At 40.7% G+C, this 18,803-nt stretch overlaps 1 protein-coding gene across 8 annotated transcripts in view; it reads left to right on the plus strand.

Moving 5' to 3' along the window:
- The window catches only part of BRSK2 (BR serine/threonine kinase 2), a 321,762-nt gene that overhangs the window by 143,377 nt on the left and 159,582 nt on the right, over positions 1-18,803 (plus strand). For all 8 annotated transcript variants that reach the window (XM_065682712.1, XM_065682707.1, XM_065682709.1 and 5 more), the window contains exon 3: positions 18,506-18,600. In XM_065682712.1, the coding sequence (XP_065538784.1) occupies positions 18,506-18,600 (95 nt within the window). The remainder of the gene's footprint in view (positions 1-18,505; positions 18,601-18,803) is intronic.

Here is an 18,803-nt window from a genome sequence, read left to right on the forward strand (position 1 = left end):
TGTAGGTCAGCATTGCTGCTCAGTGGGAGAAGTGAATGTGACTCAGCTTTGCTGGTTCATTTTCAGCCCTTCCCCACCTTTTGCCCTCTTTGGCTCTGCTTCACTTCTGCTTTCCTGGGTTTAGTTCAGGTGCTCTGCGGAGGTGTGTGCATGCATCCTGTGATGTTTCATCAAAGACTCCCCTGCAAGACCTAGTATTCACAGAGGGCTTCTTTTGAAGTATCAAGTATACAATATGACACCTACTGACCGCTTCCCATGTTTCTTTAGGAACCCAACCCTGTAGGTGTGCACAGACACCTGTAATTCTGAACAGATACATTAGGTGCAGTTGTCTTGCAACCAGGAGGCCTTTGTACTTCAGGAAACTGAAATAACTCTTCTGTATCTTTAAAAAGGAAAGTAACCACAGGCCCTCTGGAGCTCTCCAAGTTGCCTGTGCATGCAGCTCATTATTTTCAGATTGGAACACCACCTTTGAAGCATGTCCATGAAATACATAATTAAAGTATCTTGTGTTCGATCATATCGTTAGACAGCTAATTGAAAATCACATTGTGTCTATATAATGTGAGAAATAATATATGCATTTGTGCACTGATGAATTTACTTGTTTCCGTAGTCTTTTCCCCTTTAATTGCTACGATGGCAACTGGCAGAAGAGGACCACGTGCTGGGCTGTCCTTGATCAGCAAATCTAACAGACACAGAGTTATTGTTAGGGACTCCTGTGAGTTCAAATAAAAGAAGCTCTGAAGGATGGGACTGCTGCTTCCAACTGTTTCTGTACAGATGTGTAAGTCAGGCAGAACACGTTGGGTTTCCTGCTGTCTAAGAAGTCAGGGGCTAGCATAGCATCTGCCTAAGCTTCATAAATGAACATAGTATATGTATTTATGGTGAACAATGGCTGGAATGGTTTTGGCCTCTGTCTGCCCCTATGATCATGCCATTCAACACTCCCTGCAATGCCTTCTTGGCTGTGCTACAGCAGAGAGTCCATGCAGCGCAGCTGGTATTTCAACAAGTGAAAGTCTGGGGCTTGCAAGCTCCAAATTGATTCCATAAGTCTTGCAAGCAGTGAGTTGTCCTCAGTCAGTCCTTTGGGGACCTGGTGACTGCAGAAGTATTAATGGCAAGGAGTACATCCCTCTTAGCCACATAACTTGTGTGGTTTTTATTCCTTCTGTATCCATCTTGCTCCTTGTGATAACAGAAGTACTATTTTTTTATCATCATGCCATGAATATGTTTCTTGTAACATAAGAATGAAAGAAGGATTCTTTTGCCCTCCTCTCCACCATATGTTATATATTCGTGAAAGATGGGCATACATACATGATGAGTAAAATAATTGGTTTGCTTTTATTTCTTGCTGCAGTTTATAGGTATAGGGAGAGACAAGATTTATTGTCTTATGCTGTGCAGTTATTGACAGGATCTAAGGTTGCTAGAGGAGAAAATTACTTGAAGGATAAACATACTGGAGGATAATTCCAGGGTGATCTTTCCCACTGAAATGCACTGGTGGCAACGGCCATAGAAAGGAGGACCCTGGGATGTCAGTACTTCCTCAGAAGATTCATAGATGGATTGGGCCTTAACTACAGTGGGTCTTAAGAGTCTTATTTTTACGATGATGATTTGCATGATCTCCCTCTTGTCACAGCAAGCACAGCCTTCCATCTTAGTGGGTCATTCATTTGGTTTTTCATTTGGTTATTCAGAATTTATTGTAACCATTCATTTGGAATTGCCGAGAAAGAGTTCTTGCAGGTTAGCATTTACACATGCGTATGTTCATGTATATGTTCTTTATATGAAATAAATTAAGTCATTTTTCTCAGCCTACAGTCACATAACCAATCATCACTTTCTTCTGCAGTTCTTGTACTTTCTGACATCTAAAAACATGTCATAATGTATTAGTTCTAGGGAGACAAAGACATGCAAAGAAGTCTGCTGATGCTGCTTTTCACATGTAAAATCATGCAACATATCCAGGGGTTCAGAATGCATTTTCTCAGGGGGTTCCTACTACCCGAGTTCCCTGCAGTTTACCTTTTGCAGTCACAGTCTTCTAATTACGATTCCTGAGTTTTGGGAAAGGTTATGGTCGCTTTGACTGGCTTCAAACCTTGTGTTGCAAAATTAGATTCTGCTGCTGCTTGTGCTTGACAAAGATCTGGCTTCCAAACAAAGGCAAAGAGGAAAGAATGAAGCAGCAGACCCTGCAAGAGATAGAATGCTGTCTGTGTGATTAAAGCTCTTTTATTAGGCTATGGTCTGTAATGGGAAAGAAAAAGCATGATCTCCACTGATCTGCATTTTAAACAATGTTGAGGATTAGCAGAGGGGCAGCAGATGCACCTATTGAGCTGTAAAGGAAGGGATTCAAAGCTGTATTGTGCAGATGGGAGATTATTGTACTGCACCTCCCCGCATGTGCCAGTCGGTACTCCTGCTGCTCTGCAGAGCGGCACTTATCATCTCCGTCAGCCCTCCTTGTCCCAGAGCATGCACAGCACAATAAACCTGCCTTACTCTGCCACCAAGTCGAGCCAATACCCAATCTAAACTAGCAGGAACCGAGCTGTGGCAGCCATTGTGCTGCTGCTGGGAAGATTGGGATATGGGCACTGGGTGATTGTACCATCCCTCCCCAACATGGGCTTTCAACCAGATTAACCCTTTCCATTTAAACAGCTTGGTATCTCGATGCTGCCTATCATTTTGTTACAGACCTGGCCTTTTCCTAGAGCAGAATGAATAAAATGATAGGTGAAAGGAGAGAGATTTTCCTTCATGTTTTTTTTGTGTTGTTCTGCTTCAAGAAATTGGCATCCTTTCTCCTATCTAAAATACAGGGTTGCATCTTCATTATAGTTGTTTTCATTAAAGGGGTAATAAATTTGAAAGCTTTGTCACCAAATGTCACCATATACATTCATGAGTAACATAGGAAACACCCCACTTTTGCTCTCAGATTTTCTGCTTGAAGGAAGTCAGGAGCAGATCTAGTGGCACAAATGGAATTATTCTCCTTTTACAATGCTGTAGTGTGGGGTGGGTATGAAGTTTGTCTGGAATTTAATAAAAGTGATGCTCTACTGGCCTATTATTTCTGCTCTAACATGTAGTTTATAGTTGAAAATGGATTAATAACGCTTTTCTAGCTTTTACCTACTCCTATCAACTTAAAATGTGATTGTGGCATGTGCTTGGCTTCCAGCTCTGCCACTGGGTTTCCGTGTGACCTTCAGCAAGTTGCCCAATTTCTTCATGCCTGAAGTGTTTATCTTCAAACAGAAAAACAGTTTATAATTAGGTGTACTCTTTGACTGCCTTTCTGTTTGAATCATAACCATGTACCCCAAGGCAGGGCCTAGCACCTATTATGTATATATACGAAGTTTATCATGGAAGAGTCCTAGTCTTGGGTTGAGTCTTAAAGTAACCAGCAATAAGAATTCCACAGGGCTCTCATTCACATAATTAATTCTGTGTTCTGTGATGTATTTTCTCTTTTAAAGTAATTTTCTCTATAGTCCTGAAATATGTTCATGATGCTTGAAAATGACTGGAGAAAGCAATTATTTTCTGCAGCATCTTATTCTTATTGTGCTAAATGTGTCATAAATTTGGGTTTTCCCAATAGCAGCCTCATATTACCCCATGCTTTGTCTGCTTATATGTGGGCAGGAGAGAGAGTGCAAATTCATATATATATATATATATATATATATATATGTAAATATCTCTTTGCTTCTTGGTTAGTGTTGATTCTGCCTGGTTCACCTCAGTAGGTCCATCACTCTGTAGACAGTTCTCTGACTTTCTCTTAAAGATTAAACTCTGCTCAAAGCTGGAACCCATCCAAAACACTGACATACTTCCCACAGCACCCCTCTTTCCCCATCCTGAACAGCTGGATTCCCACATTCAACAGCAGATGAGGAAATGGGAACCTCAAACCATGGAGCAAGGCTCTAGATGCTGGTAAATTTAAGTGCAGAAGTGGTGAGGATGCTACTGATGAGGTGAGGTTTGGGTGCAGCAACATGCTCTCATTTGCACTTTTTTTAGGTTCTGATGTTGGGCTGAACTCCTAGCTGTGAAGGAAATTATTATCTGAAAAGCTAGGTTGAAGAATTTATATAACTTATATTTAAATAGAGGCAATTTAAAAGGTAGCTTTTTATTATGGTTTAAATCAGCAAGGGCAAAACTTTGATTTCATTTATTGATTCCATACTTATTTGCTAGTTATACCTTTCAGCTCTTTTCCTAAATAAAGGTTGATTTTTCAAGCTGGCGGTCATCCAGGTATGCTGATTTGCAAAAAAAAATCTCTACATACATTTAATATTTCTTTGCTGTGCTTAGGAAGACATTCTTTGCCACTGCCCATTCATCTACGTACAGTCTAGTTAATGTGCATTTGCTTGCATCCTTTCTTTAAAACATTTTTCTATGTTATAGATTGACAACTGGCATTTTCTGCTCACTGTAGATGGATATATATTCTTTATAGGTAATTTGCATCAACTTCTGTTTGGTTTGGAAACTGAAGTGAAATGAATAAAAATCATCATCTATTATCTAGGTGTGCTGGTTCAATTTAAAAATAAATGTAAAGCAAAAAAGATTTTAAACCAGTTTGCTTTGGACAGCTATGACAGCATGTGTGATACCTCTAGGCAGACACTATACAGAGCTCTGCTTCCTTCCCAGTGCACCTCACTGCTCACCTGGTGTTTCTGGGCTCTGGAAAACAAACTGTGTTTCTCTGGGATCCCCACTTGGAATTAGAATGAGACCACCGAGACCTTAAAGTCAAGTCTTTGTAGCAGAAGGTCTCAGCTTTAGTTAGGTGTATTGTACTTTTCTGGGTCTCTGAAACTAACAGCAGATTCTAGATTTTTTAATTTGTAGGGGGTTTTGTTGGTTTGGGTTTTCCCCCCTCCTCAGCAGTGGATTCTGGGCCACTAGCACAAATCAGGCAGTGTGTTTAGAGAAGACTCAATTTCTTTCTTTAACCGTTTTGCTAAATAACTGGCCATCTGCTGCCCTGATTTTCTTTATGCTGTTTTCAGTGCATTGACATCATGTGCAGTCTGGATGTTCCTGCTCTGGCATTCACCCACCTGGTTGCCCCTGTGCTTTCAGAAGGCACCTTCTCTTCCTAATACAGCATTAGGTACAGTACCAGCAACATTCCATACAGCTGAAGAGTCAGATTTTTAATAGAATACACTGCAGAGAAGAGAGAAAAAGGCTTACAAAAGAACCTTTATTTTAGGCTTCTTCATGTACTTATAGTGATTTTTACAGTTGATGCTGTGGGCAGAGGGGTTCTGCATCATATTTGACAACTTGTAATCACACAAGACCACAGATCTGCCTTAATTACCTTTAATCTGACCAGAGGGGAACACCTTTGCCCTTTCTCAGTTCTTGTTTTCTCAACTGCAACTAGAATATAAGCTTCTGTTTAGACAAACCTTATCCGAGAAGTTAAGCTTCTCTTTCTCTATTTCTCTGTCTACCTCCTGGAGCTTGCTGGGGCTTCTATCCCCATGAAAGGGAAGGAAAGAGATCTGGTGTTAAGGACTTTTAAGGCCTTGTATCTGAAAGTGAAAATGATCCCTCAGGAGACTTAGGGCAGCTCCTTCTGCAGCTGAAATCTGTGCAGCTGAATCTGCTACACGCCCTGCTGTTGATAAGGCTCACAGGACACATATGCTTTCAGGCACTCCTGTTTCTAATGTATGTAGCCTTGGTTTACAGATTGAGTTAACAGAATTGGACTTTCCCTCTCCAAAGGCTAAGGCTTTTCTCTCTTAAAAGTCTTTTTCCATCCTTGCTGAGAGTTTTTAAAATTATTCCTATAATAAGATTTAGATTGCAGCTTCTAACCTTCAGTGTCTTAAGCACAGAGGGTCACAGGCAAATAATGTTTGCAGGGGATACCTGTCCTGCCAGATAAATGCTATTTGGCTGCTGCTGATTGTTGTGTTCAGGGAGAGACTCTTAAATATCCCACACTAGGCAATTTGGCTATGACCTTAATGTGCAAGTGACCTGACCCCACAGTACAAGTAAAGAATGTCATAGCAGTGTCTAGTCATTTAGGAGCTCATAATACAAACCCAAAGAACTTAAGTGTGTGCAATGTTCACAAGGACAAGACAGTATTTTCTGCGCTCTTTACAAGCAGTATCCCTTAAGGCCAGTGGCTTTGCAGAAAATGATACACAATTTGTCTAATGCCATTATTGCTGTGTAGTACTGTATTATCTTAGCATGTTGATCCCCTGTATATGTTGGGACACTGAATGGTCACAGCAGTCTCAATTATTTCTGAGCTGCGTCCTCTTCTGAGCCTGAGCAACCCTGAGTCAACACTGAGCTCCTCTGTGGCTGTTGTTTGTAGTCTGTGCTGTGTTGTGTCACCTCCTTGGAGAGGCTGGGAGGGCTGAGCGTCTTCTTAGTCAGTGGGAATTGGGAATAGTTCCAAGAAAGCCAATGGGATCACAGTAGTGTACATGTGGAGAAAACTGTGTCCTTGTGTAGGAGTGTTGTTCTTGAGGGATGGTATTTTTGACTTAAGCCCAGACTTTGTTGCTTCTAGGGAGGGAGAAGATGCTTATTGGTCTTTTGCTTTTCCCTATGTATTTGTCTAGGCTTACAACCTTCCTCTTAAGGTGATTTTTTCAGCTGAACCTTCCTGAGCCTTCTGAAACCTCATACTAACTGTATGGGGCCAAGAAATGAAATTATTAATTGAATAGCAAGTAATCAGAGGAAAAACCCTGGGGATGAGATTCTCTGTTAACATTTAGAAAACTCATCTGCTCCTTACTCTTCTTTATTGTGTCTCTGGCCTTGAGCTAGTGTTTGCAGGCAGCCTAATTTAAGGATTTTATCCTGACACTAAGAATTACCAGCCTGAGTAAAGGCAGAACACTTTCCTGTGTGGGCAAGTGGTGCAGTAAAAGGTGCTGTAGATTCAAGAGTGACAACACCTGCAGATTTGTTTTGCCTTAGTGATACTTAACACATACAGGGAGTTACATACTTTGGTAACTGTAGAGAACAACTGGTTCTGGCATAGCTAAAATGTCTTCTACAGCTGTATCTTCCAGCACTGCCATCTCATTCTCTACAGCAGCATCCATTAGAGGAAGCGACGTCTGCATAGCCATAAGCTGATTATGAAGAAACTGTTCTACAAATTCCTGAACCAGATGAGCCTTTGCATTGACTTCAGTGGGCTTTAGATCAGACCCATGGGGTTTCGTCGTCTTCTTCCTGCAATCCAGGCAGGGGTTGTTGCACAGAAATCCTGGAGCAGAAGCGTGACAAAAAGATGTATTTTGACAGCACAAATCACATGCCACTGTCCTTTCATAATAATTGGTTCCTGTCTGAGTTTGAAATTGAACTGTTTCAGGACATACTTGGCTTCTGCCACTGTGGTATGAAGAAGCTCGATATCAGAAGGTGGGTTGGTGGTGTGTGTGTGCTTATCCAACCTCCTTTCTTTCGAAAGGAAACTAAATGAACTTTATTTTCTTTACTTTTTGCAGAGGCACAGCTAACCATGCTCTCTAGGTATTACTTGTTTCACATAAACCTTACCTTACATTAATGAGATGCCTGGGCCCTTTTTATAACTATGTATTGAATATGGTGACCTCCTCTCTCTCTGTAAGGAACACGGTGAACCAGCTGTAGTGAAGTTTTTTACTAAATGAGCAGGCAGTTCCTGTTCTTGGTGTAGAAGTCCATAAATGCTTTCAGCTCCATGCTGTGACCTGAGCCACTATTTTCACATTAAAGGAAATACTTTTGAAATATTTTTAATATGCTAGTTCCTGTTCATTAAATAGATAACAGTCTAATTTTTCTGACCTTTAATTCTTTTGCTGTGACTTTAATTTTTTTTAAGCCAGAAATCAGTTTTCAAATAGGCTTTCTTCCCTTTGTCCTAAGCCAGATGCTTGGGGTTTCTCCTATTCAATATAATTAAGAAAACATGATGTTTCCTACACTTTGTAAAGAGGAACATATTGCAAAATGGGAAAAGCAGTCTGTTATAATTGTGTCATGAGATCTCTGCCCTCATAGTTTTATAATCCACTATGGAGGAAAGGAAGCACCTAAAACATTTGCTTAAATTGAGACTGCACAGGCCCACATGTAAGAGTCGTGAAAATGTCAGAATCTTCTTAAAATAATTTCTTTCCATTTCATCCTATGGAGCTGTGTTCTGCAGGCCCTGTCTGCTGTTTTGGGTCCCTAGGTCTTCCACCTGACCTCTTGCCCGTCTAGTGGCTTCAGGGCTGCCCCATCTAAATCTCTCTCCCTGTCCCCTTGTCTAGCCTGCAGCCAAGGCAGTACAATTGGGCTCGGCTCAGAAGTTCCTTCTCAGGATGACTGACCAGCAGAATGACTGAAGACTAATCTGTATCCTCACCTTTCCCGTACTGGGACATCTTACAAGGTCTCTCTGTAGGCAGCTGCTGAATTTTATTGAACGTGTTACTGAATTTTATTGAACGTGTTACCACGTGGTGTTGACCAGTGGTATCCAAAGTCGTTGGAGATGGAGGGTATGTGGACAGCTGGACATGCAAGGTGTCTGTATTAACTTGTTTCATGAGGAAGCCACATAAATTGTGTATTTTTAAAAATAAATAATCCAGATACCATGTTTCCAAACAGGAACTCAAGAAGTCTCAAACTATAGTAAGAGCATTATCTCCAAGTATGGTAATTATAATATAACTGCAATAATGTATTAGCAATTCGAAGAGGTTTGAACTTAGGCATTAACTCAACAGGATTATTCCAAGCCCATTGCCCTCTTGGGAGGTATCAGTATCATTTTGAAAAGGGCTAGACCCATACCATGGGAGCCAAATACAGAATAGGGAAGATGGGGTGTCCCTACCATGCTCGTACTGGAACCTCAGCCTGATTCTCCTCTTGTATGTGGTAACATGATAGTGTATGGTGGGAGCATCTCCATGTAAATAAGTGGAATGACATTATCAGAAACGTGTCTCAACCTCAAAAATTTTCTAAAGATAATGAGGTCTTTGTTCAATGCTGTTGAATGAGTACTGGAGAAAGAACCAAATCCAAAGGAAATAGAAGGACAACTCAGGTATTAGATGCCATGTTTGTTAGATGCTCTTTGAGAAGACAATGTGCCCACAGGTCTGGACTAGCCTCAGCATCTGTTGTCTTCTATGTAGGAGAAAGGAGAGTGTATAGACTATATGGATGAAAAGTATGCAAGCAATAGGTGAACTGCAGGATAAATAAATAGTGGAGAGTGTCACTGCAGGAAACTCCAGGAGGGTGAAGAAGCTAGAGACAGGGGGTATAGATATGGGAGGAAACTGGAGATGTTCTAACATCGGGGAGAAGCAGGATGTCCATATATGTGGTGAGGACCTGTTGGGATGGGACTGGAGATCTAATTAGGAAACATGAGGAGGATCCAGGATTTCGTGGTGGACAATGTAATGAAATTTGGGGTGTGGATCTGCAAGAGATCAGCCCCGATTAGCTTGCTGGGTACAGAACCATCTGTCCTTGGGAAAAAAATATTTGTAGCTGTAGAACAATGACTAATGTAGAGCAGTGACTATACAGTGCATTTCTCCTCTGGCTGTGTATAGGCTGTACCCCACTGCCATCAAGAAGCCCTTCTGGAATTCATAGGAATTTGTATGAGCTGCATGTGCTTGTTTCTTTCTGTTTGTTGCCTTGTTCGTAGCATGGGTGCAAGTATTGTTAATCCAGTCACTTCTTGAGCCTTCCTGAAGTGCAGCAGATTGGCAGTCAGTGAAAATCCTGTTAGGAGTCTGTTGGTGGGTGATTAAGAGATGTTAGAGGGCAGAGTAAGCTGTATCAGCACTGAGCTGGGTAGATGAAGTGTTCTGTGGCGAGCCTAATCTTGTGAAGAGCATGACCTCTGTCTTCTGTATAAAGATTTTCCATAGTAACCTCCCTTTTTAATTAAGTTCTTAATATACATATAACTTAGCTTAAACAATCTTGGCTGATCAGAAGGTCAAAAGGGTGAGAAGACTTCCTGATGGAAGGTGTGTGGAAAGGTGTGCCGAAGTACGGGAAATGTAAGGAATCAGCATACAAAATGGGATTAACATCAGCTAATAGCACATGCGAAGAGCAGTTTATCTGCTGTTTCCCCTCCTACTTCCTCACCTCCTCCTCCTCTGCTACACAGTGTTCCCCATTTGTTAGTGTGTCTGCCCTTCTCAGCAGATCATTGAATGAAGTGAGGATGTTGTGGCTCATTACCCAGATGTTACCTAATTATAGCAACATCTTTTCTAAAAGATATCTTAAGGGACAGACAGAGCTCTGCTGTCTCCTGCTGTATCAGAAAGTGGCCATCTTTGGTCATCTCCTGACAGAGGATTAATGAAGTCTGAAGGGGGACATGGATCTCGTCATTCCTCAAGAAGAGTTTTTAAAGGAGACATGGAAAGAAAATAGAAAGAAAAGCTTTTTACTAGGAGAGTTGTGGCAAAAGCAGAGTTTGCTAATGCTCATCCAGAGATGTAAGAAAGAGAATTTTTTCTGGTGCATCAGTGGAAAGATCTGTTCTATTTTGATTTACCTTTTTCATTTGAAAACAGTGAAACCACTCTTCTCTTTCCTTGTTTGCAGGGGGTGCTTTTTCCCTGTTTGCAGCCCAAATGCTTTCAGACATACGTCTTTGGAAGCTGAAGTGTGCACCTCTTTCATGGCAGCAAAGCTTAGTCTCCCAATTGTTTTTCTTATATGGGAACAAAGACCTGATCTGAAATAGGAGCTCAGCCCACTAGACATCACAAGCTGCTGATAGATCCCAGAGGACTTCAAGAGTTTGTTAGAGTTTGGCTGACAAAATGGCATTTCAGAAAAGCAGCATCCAGTGTGCCTGTCAGGGTTCATGTACTGCTTCCCCAAGGGGGTCTCTTTAGACACGTGAGTGTGTATGGCAAGGTGGGAAAGAGAGCATGTCAAAAGCACTCAACAGTCATGTTCTTTGCTATATTCAGGGGGCACAAAGGGTTTCTAAAATGTATTGATTTATGAAATATTGTAAGAAAGAGACCAAGATAAAAATCAATAGAGGTGATGTTGGCTCTGTGTGTTTTGATCCTGCTGAGCTTGGAGGATGATCTTACCATAATCTCTAAGGCATAAGAGTGCAAAACCTGCTCCTGGTGAGCTGCTGTGTATATATATATATATATATATATATATATATATATATATATACACATGTCTGTGTCTCTTGCTCTCTAATATCAGACACGTGGATCCAGTAGCATCTGAGCTGATGGATTGTTCTCATGAATATCTGAGCTTAGGATTGTGTCCTTTTAGCTGGCCAAGCCAGCATACATTTGACAGTGCTCGTAGCTTAGGACAATAAATCTAGGCTATAGCAATTTAGTGTGCAGCTTCCCTGTGCTCTGAGCTGAGGCACATGAATCCTAGCACTGATGAACATCTTCCATGCTCCTGCTGAGTATTTGAACTCTGGCTTTAGTCCTACTGTAGTTACAGTTTATTCAGTTTAGAAACAATTATTGCATGAGCCCTCAGAACAGTCTCGTAGCACTAGAATCTCTCTGTAGATGAGCCCATGGTCAAATTATTTCATTAACAATGTGGTAGCTCCATCCTCATCCTTTTACATTTCTAGACAACCCTATACCTCCTTTCCCAATATGCAATTATAAATTGATACCATATAATTTGCCTGTCACTTGATATAAGGCTCTGTTTATTTTAAACGCAGTAATTAGAGATAACAATTGCTATAGAAAAATAAACATCTATTCAATGAGAAGACTGAGTAATTAAGAGCAATTATTGGTTTCCTCAAGTAGGATGCTTAGCAACAAAGTTTTTCCAGTGCAGCTAAGAAGAGTGTAAGAGGTGCATTGTAGGAGACCAGAAACCTGTGCGCTGAAAGAATTGGGAAATTAAATGGAAGCTATTAATAAGAAAGGATCTAGAGCTTTCCTTCCAGATTGTATTTCAGATGCAGTTTTCCTGGTTGTAGTTTGTAAAACTTGCACAGGGTTTAGATCCCTTTCCAGCATTATTTGTAAGGATTAATCAGTTAATCCTCCTACAGCCCTTGCAAGGTAAGTAACTGTTATTATCCTTATTTTATGGCTATGGAAATTGTGTTGCTGTGGGCCAAATTTTAATCCATTTTCCACTGTTGTAGATCTAAAGCAACTCCACTGCAGTCAGCAGCCAGGCACTGTAACTGAACTGATTTAACCCTAATTCAAACTACAGCATTTGTGCAGAGAACAGTTGAAAGTAAAGAGCAAGAATATTGCATTTTAAGTATTGTCATATGCTTCACTTGAGTTGCATTCATGCTTTTGTTTGCTTTAAGGGTTGATTTTTGTAAACTGGCATCCTTCAAGGTTTGAAAATGCCAGTGCATGTAGTTTTCAGGAATGAGCATCCATAAATACTTTTAATATTTACAACAGCAATCTCCATTTTGTGGGCATAAATTGCATTACTTGTGCACAACAATTATATGTACAAAGTTCATGCAGCGACAGCGTACACGCACTAAGCTTTTTAAAAAACAGAGTTTATTCAGCCTACGATCTGCCTTTAATCCAGATAGTTTGTTCTCAGTACTAGTCTGAGCCCTGAAGTAAACCACAAATATTTGTGTCCTGCGGTGCCTAGATTAACATTTGCAGAGGATTCATTGACTTGAATTAATTGGCAATTAGCTAACTCAAGATAAAAGAGGAGTGATATTTCTCTCTAGACATTTCTTTAATTGCTTATCCAGCCAAAACAGATATTGCTGGCCAGACAAGAGCTTTCCACTCAGATTTTTTAAAGAAGTTTTTTGACAATGTGCTCTGAAGTGAAATGAAGAGCAAGCAACATGCGGTGTGCAGGTGATCTTCTGAAATCAGTGGCTGCTTTCCATGCTACACAAATTTATCAATACTTACAAATAGAACATTGGGTTGGTTTTCTTTTCAAAGAAAATGAAAAGCCTCCATTTACCGTCAGAAAAACCATATGTATTAAAAGTAGTAAATGTACCTAACTTTTCTTTGCTTCTTGAAGTAGTTAATTGCCCTATGGTTAAAAGTCAGGATAGTGAGTTACTTGTGTTTAACATCTCTGAAAGGCTGTGTGAACATTATTCATAAAAATGAGTATACAGTAAGTGCTCTATTTAAACAACAATGTTGTTTCATTGTTTGTCTCTCTCACACACACAATGATAATTTGTTTCAGATCAGTGTCTTTGGCAGACTCCAACTTTGGACAGGATTGAAAAACAGTTCCCTCTTGTTTCCAGGATGTTTCTTTCTCTAATGAAGGGTTTTAATAACAGGATCATTAGTAAGGTGATACTATCCATAGCTGTGTTTCCTCTTGCAGCTATTTACACACCTGTAACATGGATATGAAATAGCACAACTTTTACTATTTTATTTGGTCTGTGTTAGAGAAAATTGCTACACAAGATGCAAGGCAGAAGTAAATCAGCCTTTTTTGAAATCCTGTCCTTGGCTGAAAAGTCATGGAAGTGATTGCCAGCTACAATATAGGCCACAGATACGACTTGCTGCCACTGAGGATTCATAGTGAATATACTGTCTCAGCTGGAGGGAAGCTTTTGTTTCTCCATCCCCACAGTACATTCTTCTTGGGTTAAATAAAGGATTATTCTCCGTACTACTTCAGGATGGGCTGTCCACCTGTCCAGCTGGTCTATATCTGTCCCTTGCTCATCACATAATCTCCTGTCCTTTTCAGAGAAGATCTACATATCTTTAAGCGTCTGCAGAGTGGGAGGTTACCAGCACCAAAACATGCAGGCATGGTTGTTAGCAGGTCAGTGTGGCATTAGGCTGCCTCAGGCCTGTATGCTTGCCTTTGCTCCTCTTCCTTGAATGGCATCTTTCCCTTGCATCATCTGGGGTCATGCTCATTGGTTTTCAAATTGATTTTCAAATTGTGGCTTTTAATTATAAATGAAAAGACAATGTTAGCTTACACATCCCCTTGTGTTTCAGCATGTTCATGTTTCCGACTTTACTTCCCAACCTGAAATTATAGAGCTTGTTCTGTGCACTTCAGTGGCTAAGATCAAAAGCGGCCCAGTGTTTGCAGCTCACAGGATGTAACAGTCTGTTTGAAAGACATGTCAGTGCCTGTGAGCCCACAGGAACCAACTGTGGATGGAAATCTGAAGTGTGCCTGAAAGAGTATGTGTGACAGCTATGTGGGTGGTTGGGGCAAACTTCAAGTGCTTGATTCCCAGAGTCTAAGATTTTCTTCCAGGACAGACCAGAGTTAACTGTAACAATCACAAAAGTTACTTGTCTACATTTGAGGGGTTAATTACTCATGAAGCTGACAAATTCAAGCTCTATTTGTTGCCTAGCAGAATTGCTTTATGCTGAGCCAGTGCAAAGCAATCTCTTAGGAGCACCCTTGCTTCTTTTCCTTTGGGGACCACACAGGTACTTGTGCTGGCCTGAATACATTGACAAATTTTACAAGTACCAAACTTATTGATGCATTTATATTGGAGGCTTACTATAGATTTGAGGTGCTCATTAGCACCTGCATATACAGGAGAAAGAGACCTGGAAGACCCACAACCTTTTCCACAACTCTGTAAACACTCCTTGGATACTTGTTCCTAAGCAGGCATTTCTGCCACTTCCATGTCAATAACAGCTCAGCAGTTTACTCTGAAGCCACATAGTGGCTTCTTATTCCCCCTAAGGGTCTGTCATTGCACAGATAAATAATGCGTCTTGAGTGGTTTACGTTCTCTGTGTCAGTAAATAGGCTTCCTAAGCATCAGGAGCCCACAGGAGTTCAAATCCCCAAGTATCATCTTTGAGTAGTTATGCGCTAGACTGGAATTACAGGACAGAAACAGAGTTTCTGAATACAAGCCTTTCCCACAGAAGCTTGTTAGGATTTCCTCATAGTGGCAGGTTCCTTATCCTATAGATGAACTTGCCAAGAGGGAATTTTGGTTGTTTTTTTTTTATTAGGCCGGCATGCAAATGTCAAAAGGAAGTGCCTGGGGAGGGAGGGAGGAAGAGGCAAGGCAGAACAACATGTTTTATTTTTATCCTAAAATTACATTCAATGAATTTAGTACAATGAAAAGTGCTGTCTTGGGCTTGCTCAGAGGTTGTCTTCTATCTCCACAAACCAGACAGTGGTGACAGTGCATTTTTTTTTTCTCTTTATTTTTAATATGCAAATCAGGAGAAAAGAAAAATGCATTGAATCTCACATCTGTTTTCTCATTCCGTCTTCTGGTACCGTGATGTAAATCAAGAACGCCTTCTTGAGGTCAGTGAAGTTAATTCAGTATAAATTCAGTGTGTTTCAGTATCAGTGTGATTTTTGCAAGGTGTGCGATGTCTTGTAACAGTTGATTAACTTCTTTATTGGAGTAAACAAGATGGTTTACTTTTAATTTTTGAGTTTCTGTGGTAGGTAAGTAGCCAGAAAGACAGAGGATGCTGTAAAGATTGCTTGTACAGCATGGTGGCGTCCCAGAAGTTCATGGTTAAAACCCTTCTATGACTTAATGACAGGGTGCTTGAGGAAGAAAAAAGGGAAGAACAGTTTACAGATCAGCCAGGTTCAGTGGGACAGATGTCTTGGTTTGGGAGCAACATTTGAAATCAAAACCTGAAGTGTGAGATACCAGAAAGAAGCCATTATATTTTCTTCACAGTGAAGGACCAGTTACAGAGAGCAGTTGTTTGTGTACCTTTGTTGACCTCTGAAAATAATTGGTCTGCAGCACATTATACTACAGCACAGTGAACAGATCCACGGAGTCTAGCTATAAAGGACTGAGCTAGAAGTTCTGCTGAGATTTTGAAGTGTAACTAAGGGCAATGTAGTGAGTGATGTGGTTGTGCTCTAAGAGTGATGTAGGGCTGTGATTTGTGCTGGGATCAGGAAGGAAGCAATCAGCACAGACTGAAACTGTGCACACTTTCGACAAGCCATGTAGCCAAGTAGCCACTATGCAAACACATAACAAAGCCAAAGAGAAGAAGCATAAGTATGGCTGCAGCTGCTGTGTATGGTGACAGTTGAGCCAGAAGTGCTGTGGGTATATTATAAATTTATAGACAAAATTCAAAGTTAAGAGTGAGCGTGACTGGACATTGTAGCATCTTCCCCCAGCTGTGCTTAGCCACTTCAGGCAGAGGACAGGCTATAGCTATACAGTTTCAAATGGATTTGTCACTGTGCTGCACTTTTAATTTTTGTGACTTGTTTATGTCACAGCTGAAAGTAAGGATGTCAGCATTTAAACAGATGAGACTTAGAAATTGTGTGACTAGAAATATCCAGAACACTTGAGCACACCATAAAAGAGATGTGACTGGAAGCGAGGCGGGATTTTATTTCTCTGCATAATAACCAGTGATTAATGGTTCCAAATTTATGATTAACTGTGTAGCAAAAAGATGGACAAGTTATCTGCAGGAGATTGATAGAGTCCCTGATGAAACGCCAGGTTATTTCACTGAGGACAGTTTATAGTAAGGCAATAGTCTATATATTCATACCTTGATAAGAACTGTGAAGTCCTCTGCTCATTATTTCAATGGACTGCAGATCTGTTTTGTTCAATGTGCAGATAAAGCAACATGTTGGATTTGGTTTTGCACCAGGGAATGAGATCAGGATCTTAACTGCAACCCAACCTAGGAGCTGTGAGCTGAGTTAGACCTTTTCTTACTGTACGATAACATTGCTCATAAATGTTCTGCGAAGCCCATCAGGTCTCAATGATACTAGGGAGGTGCCATTTCTTCTTACTTCAGTTACGACTGAATTAAACTAAATAGCAATTTCGTATACTGTGTGTGAAGTGGGGTGGGATCCAGCCTCTCAAGTGTTGTGCTACATGTACATGCGTGACACGAGTGAAAGCTGAATCAAACAAGATCTCACTGGAATACACCTACAAAGTACCATTTTTCCAGGTACAAATTTTCTTAATGGCACTAAGAGTTCAGAGTTCAGTGGACCATCTTAAACTCACTTGTGGGAGATACCTCAATGTACTTGCATGAAAGTCAGCAGATCTAGATAAAAGTTTTGCAGAAGATATTGCTTGCATATGTTACTGTAGTGGTTTAAACCCAGAAACCACGCAGCTGTTCGCTCACTCTCCCTTCCCTCCCCTTTCCTCCCTCCGCTCCCGGAGTGATAGGGAGGAGAATTGAAATAATGTAACTCCCATGGGTTGAGATAAGAACAGCCCAGTAACTAAGGTATAACACAAACCACTACTGCTACCACCAATAATAATAATGATAAGGGAAATAACAAGGGAAGAGAATACAACCGCTCACCACCCACCAACCAATACCCACCCCGACCCAAGCAGTGATCTAGCCCTTCCAGGTGACTGCCCCCAGTTTATATATCGGGCATGATGTGCTGTGGTATGGAATACTTCTTTGGTTAGTTTGAGTCAGGTGTCCTGTCTCTGCTTCCTCCCGGCTTCCCCTCCTCCCTGACAGAGCATGAGACTCAGAAAGTCCTTGGTCAGAGTAAACATTACTGAGCAGCAACAAAAAACATTGGTGTTATCAGCACTGTTTCCAGGCTGAAAGTCAAAACCACAGCACTGCACCAGCTACTGAGAAGGAGAAAAATGACTGCTACTGCTGAACCCAGAACAGTTACTTACCTCTTTTAATTCTTGGTTTTTTTTCCATATTTTGGTGATAGCTCAGACATCCTGATCCCGTTGGGGATATCCATATCCTTTTGCCAATATAATCATGTAACATCACTCATAAGTTATTTGAGGACAAGAATATAGTAAATAATAACAAATGAAAAGAACTTCAAACTGTATCAGCGTATGTTGATGTTCCTCCATGCCACAATGGCATTCATCACAGCATTAACTTTATACAGCAGAGTAAATTCTAACCATAAGGGAAAGCATAATTAAGTACCATTTTATGATCATGAAAGCTTTGGAAGGAGCTAGAAAAATGTAGAGGCCATGTCTACACTGTGGACATTTTGCCATTTATTTTTGTTGATTTCTGAGCTTTTTTTAATGTTGGGTGTCAGCAAAAGCCGTCATCCTACTGCAATTAAATTGGCACAAGTTTACTCCTTATTGGTAGAACACCCATTGAGTGGGGAGAGCTGGAAAACAGTGCTTCAACAAAAATACAGCTTTAGTGGCAGAAGCTGCAGCAGCATAAGGATGTTCACAGCTTCACTACCAAACGGTCACAATGTGGGCTGCAGGGTCTTCATTACTCACAAGACCTTATTGGCTGGAGGAGGGACTACTGAAAGTTGCCAAATGCTGGGTGGCATCCTAACAGCAAAAATCTCAACAGCAACTGTCTCTAACCAGTTATTTCTTTCGTTTCTCCTGCAGGGCTTGTGAAGTTGGGGGTTCACTGTGTCACATGTCAGAAGGTTGCTATAAAAATTGTCAACAGAGAGAAGCTCAGCGAATCGGTGCTAATGAAGGTAATTTTCTAATGGGAGATTTAAAGAAAAAAAATTAAGTTCTTGGCTCTGTGTCTTCTGTTCCATGCAAAATTAATATCTTTAATTATGTATAACAAACATCCTTGTCAGCACATGTGGAGCATGATAACAATAATCTAGTTATGGGGGAGGCTAGGGCAGCTGAAATTAAATGGAAGTATTCCTATGCTGTGTGAACAAAA

The sequence above is a fragment of the Lathamus discolor genome, chromosome 6 (assembly GCF_037157495.1).
Source record: "Lathamus discolor isolate bLatDis1 chromosome 6, bLatDis1.hap1, whole genome shotgun sequence".
Lineage (NCBI taxonomy): Eukaryota > Metazoa > Chordata > Aves > Psittaciformes > Psittacidae > Lathamus > Lathamus discolor.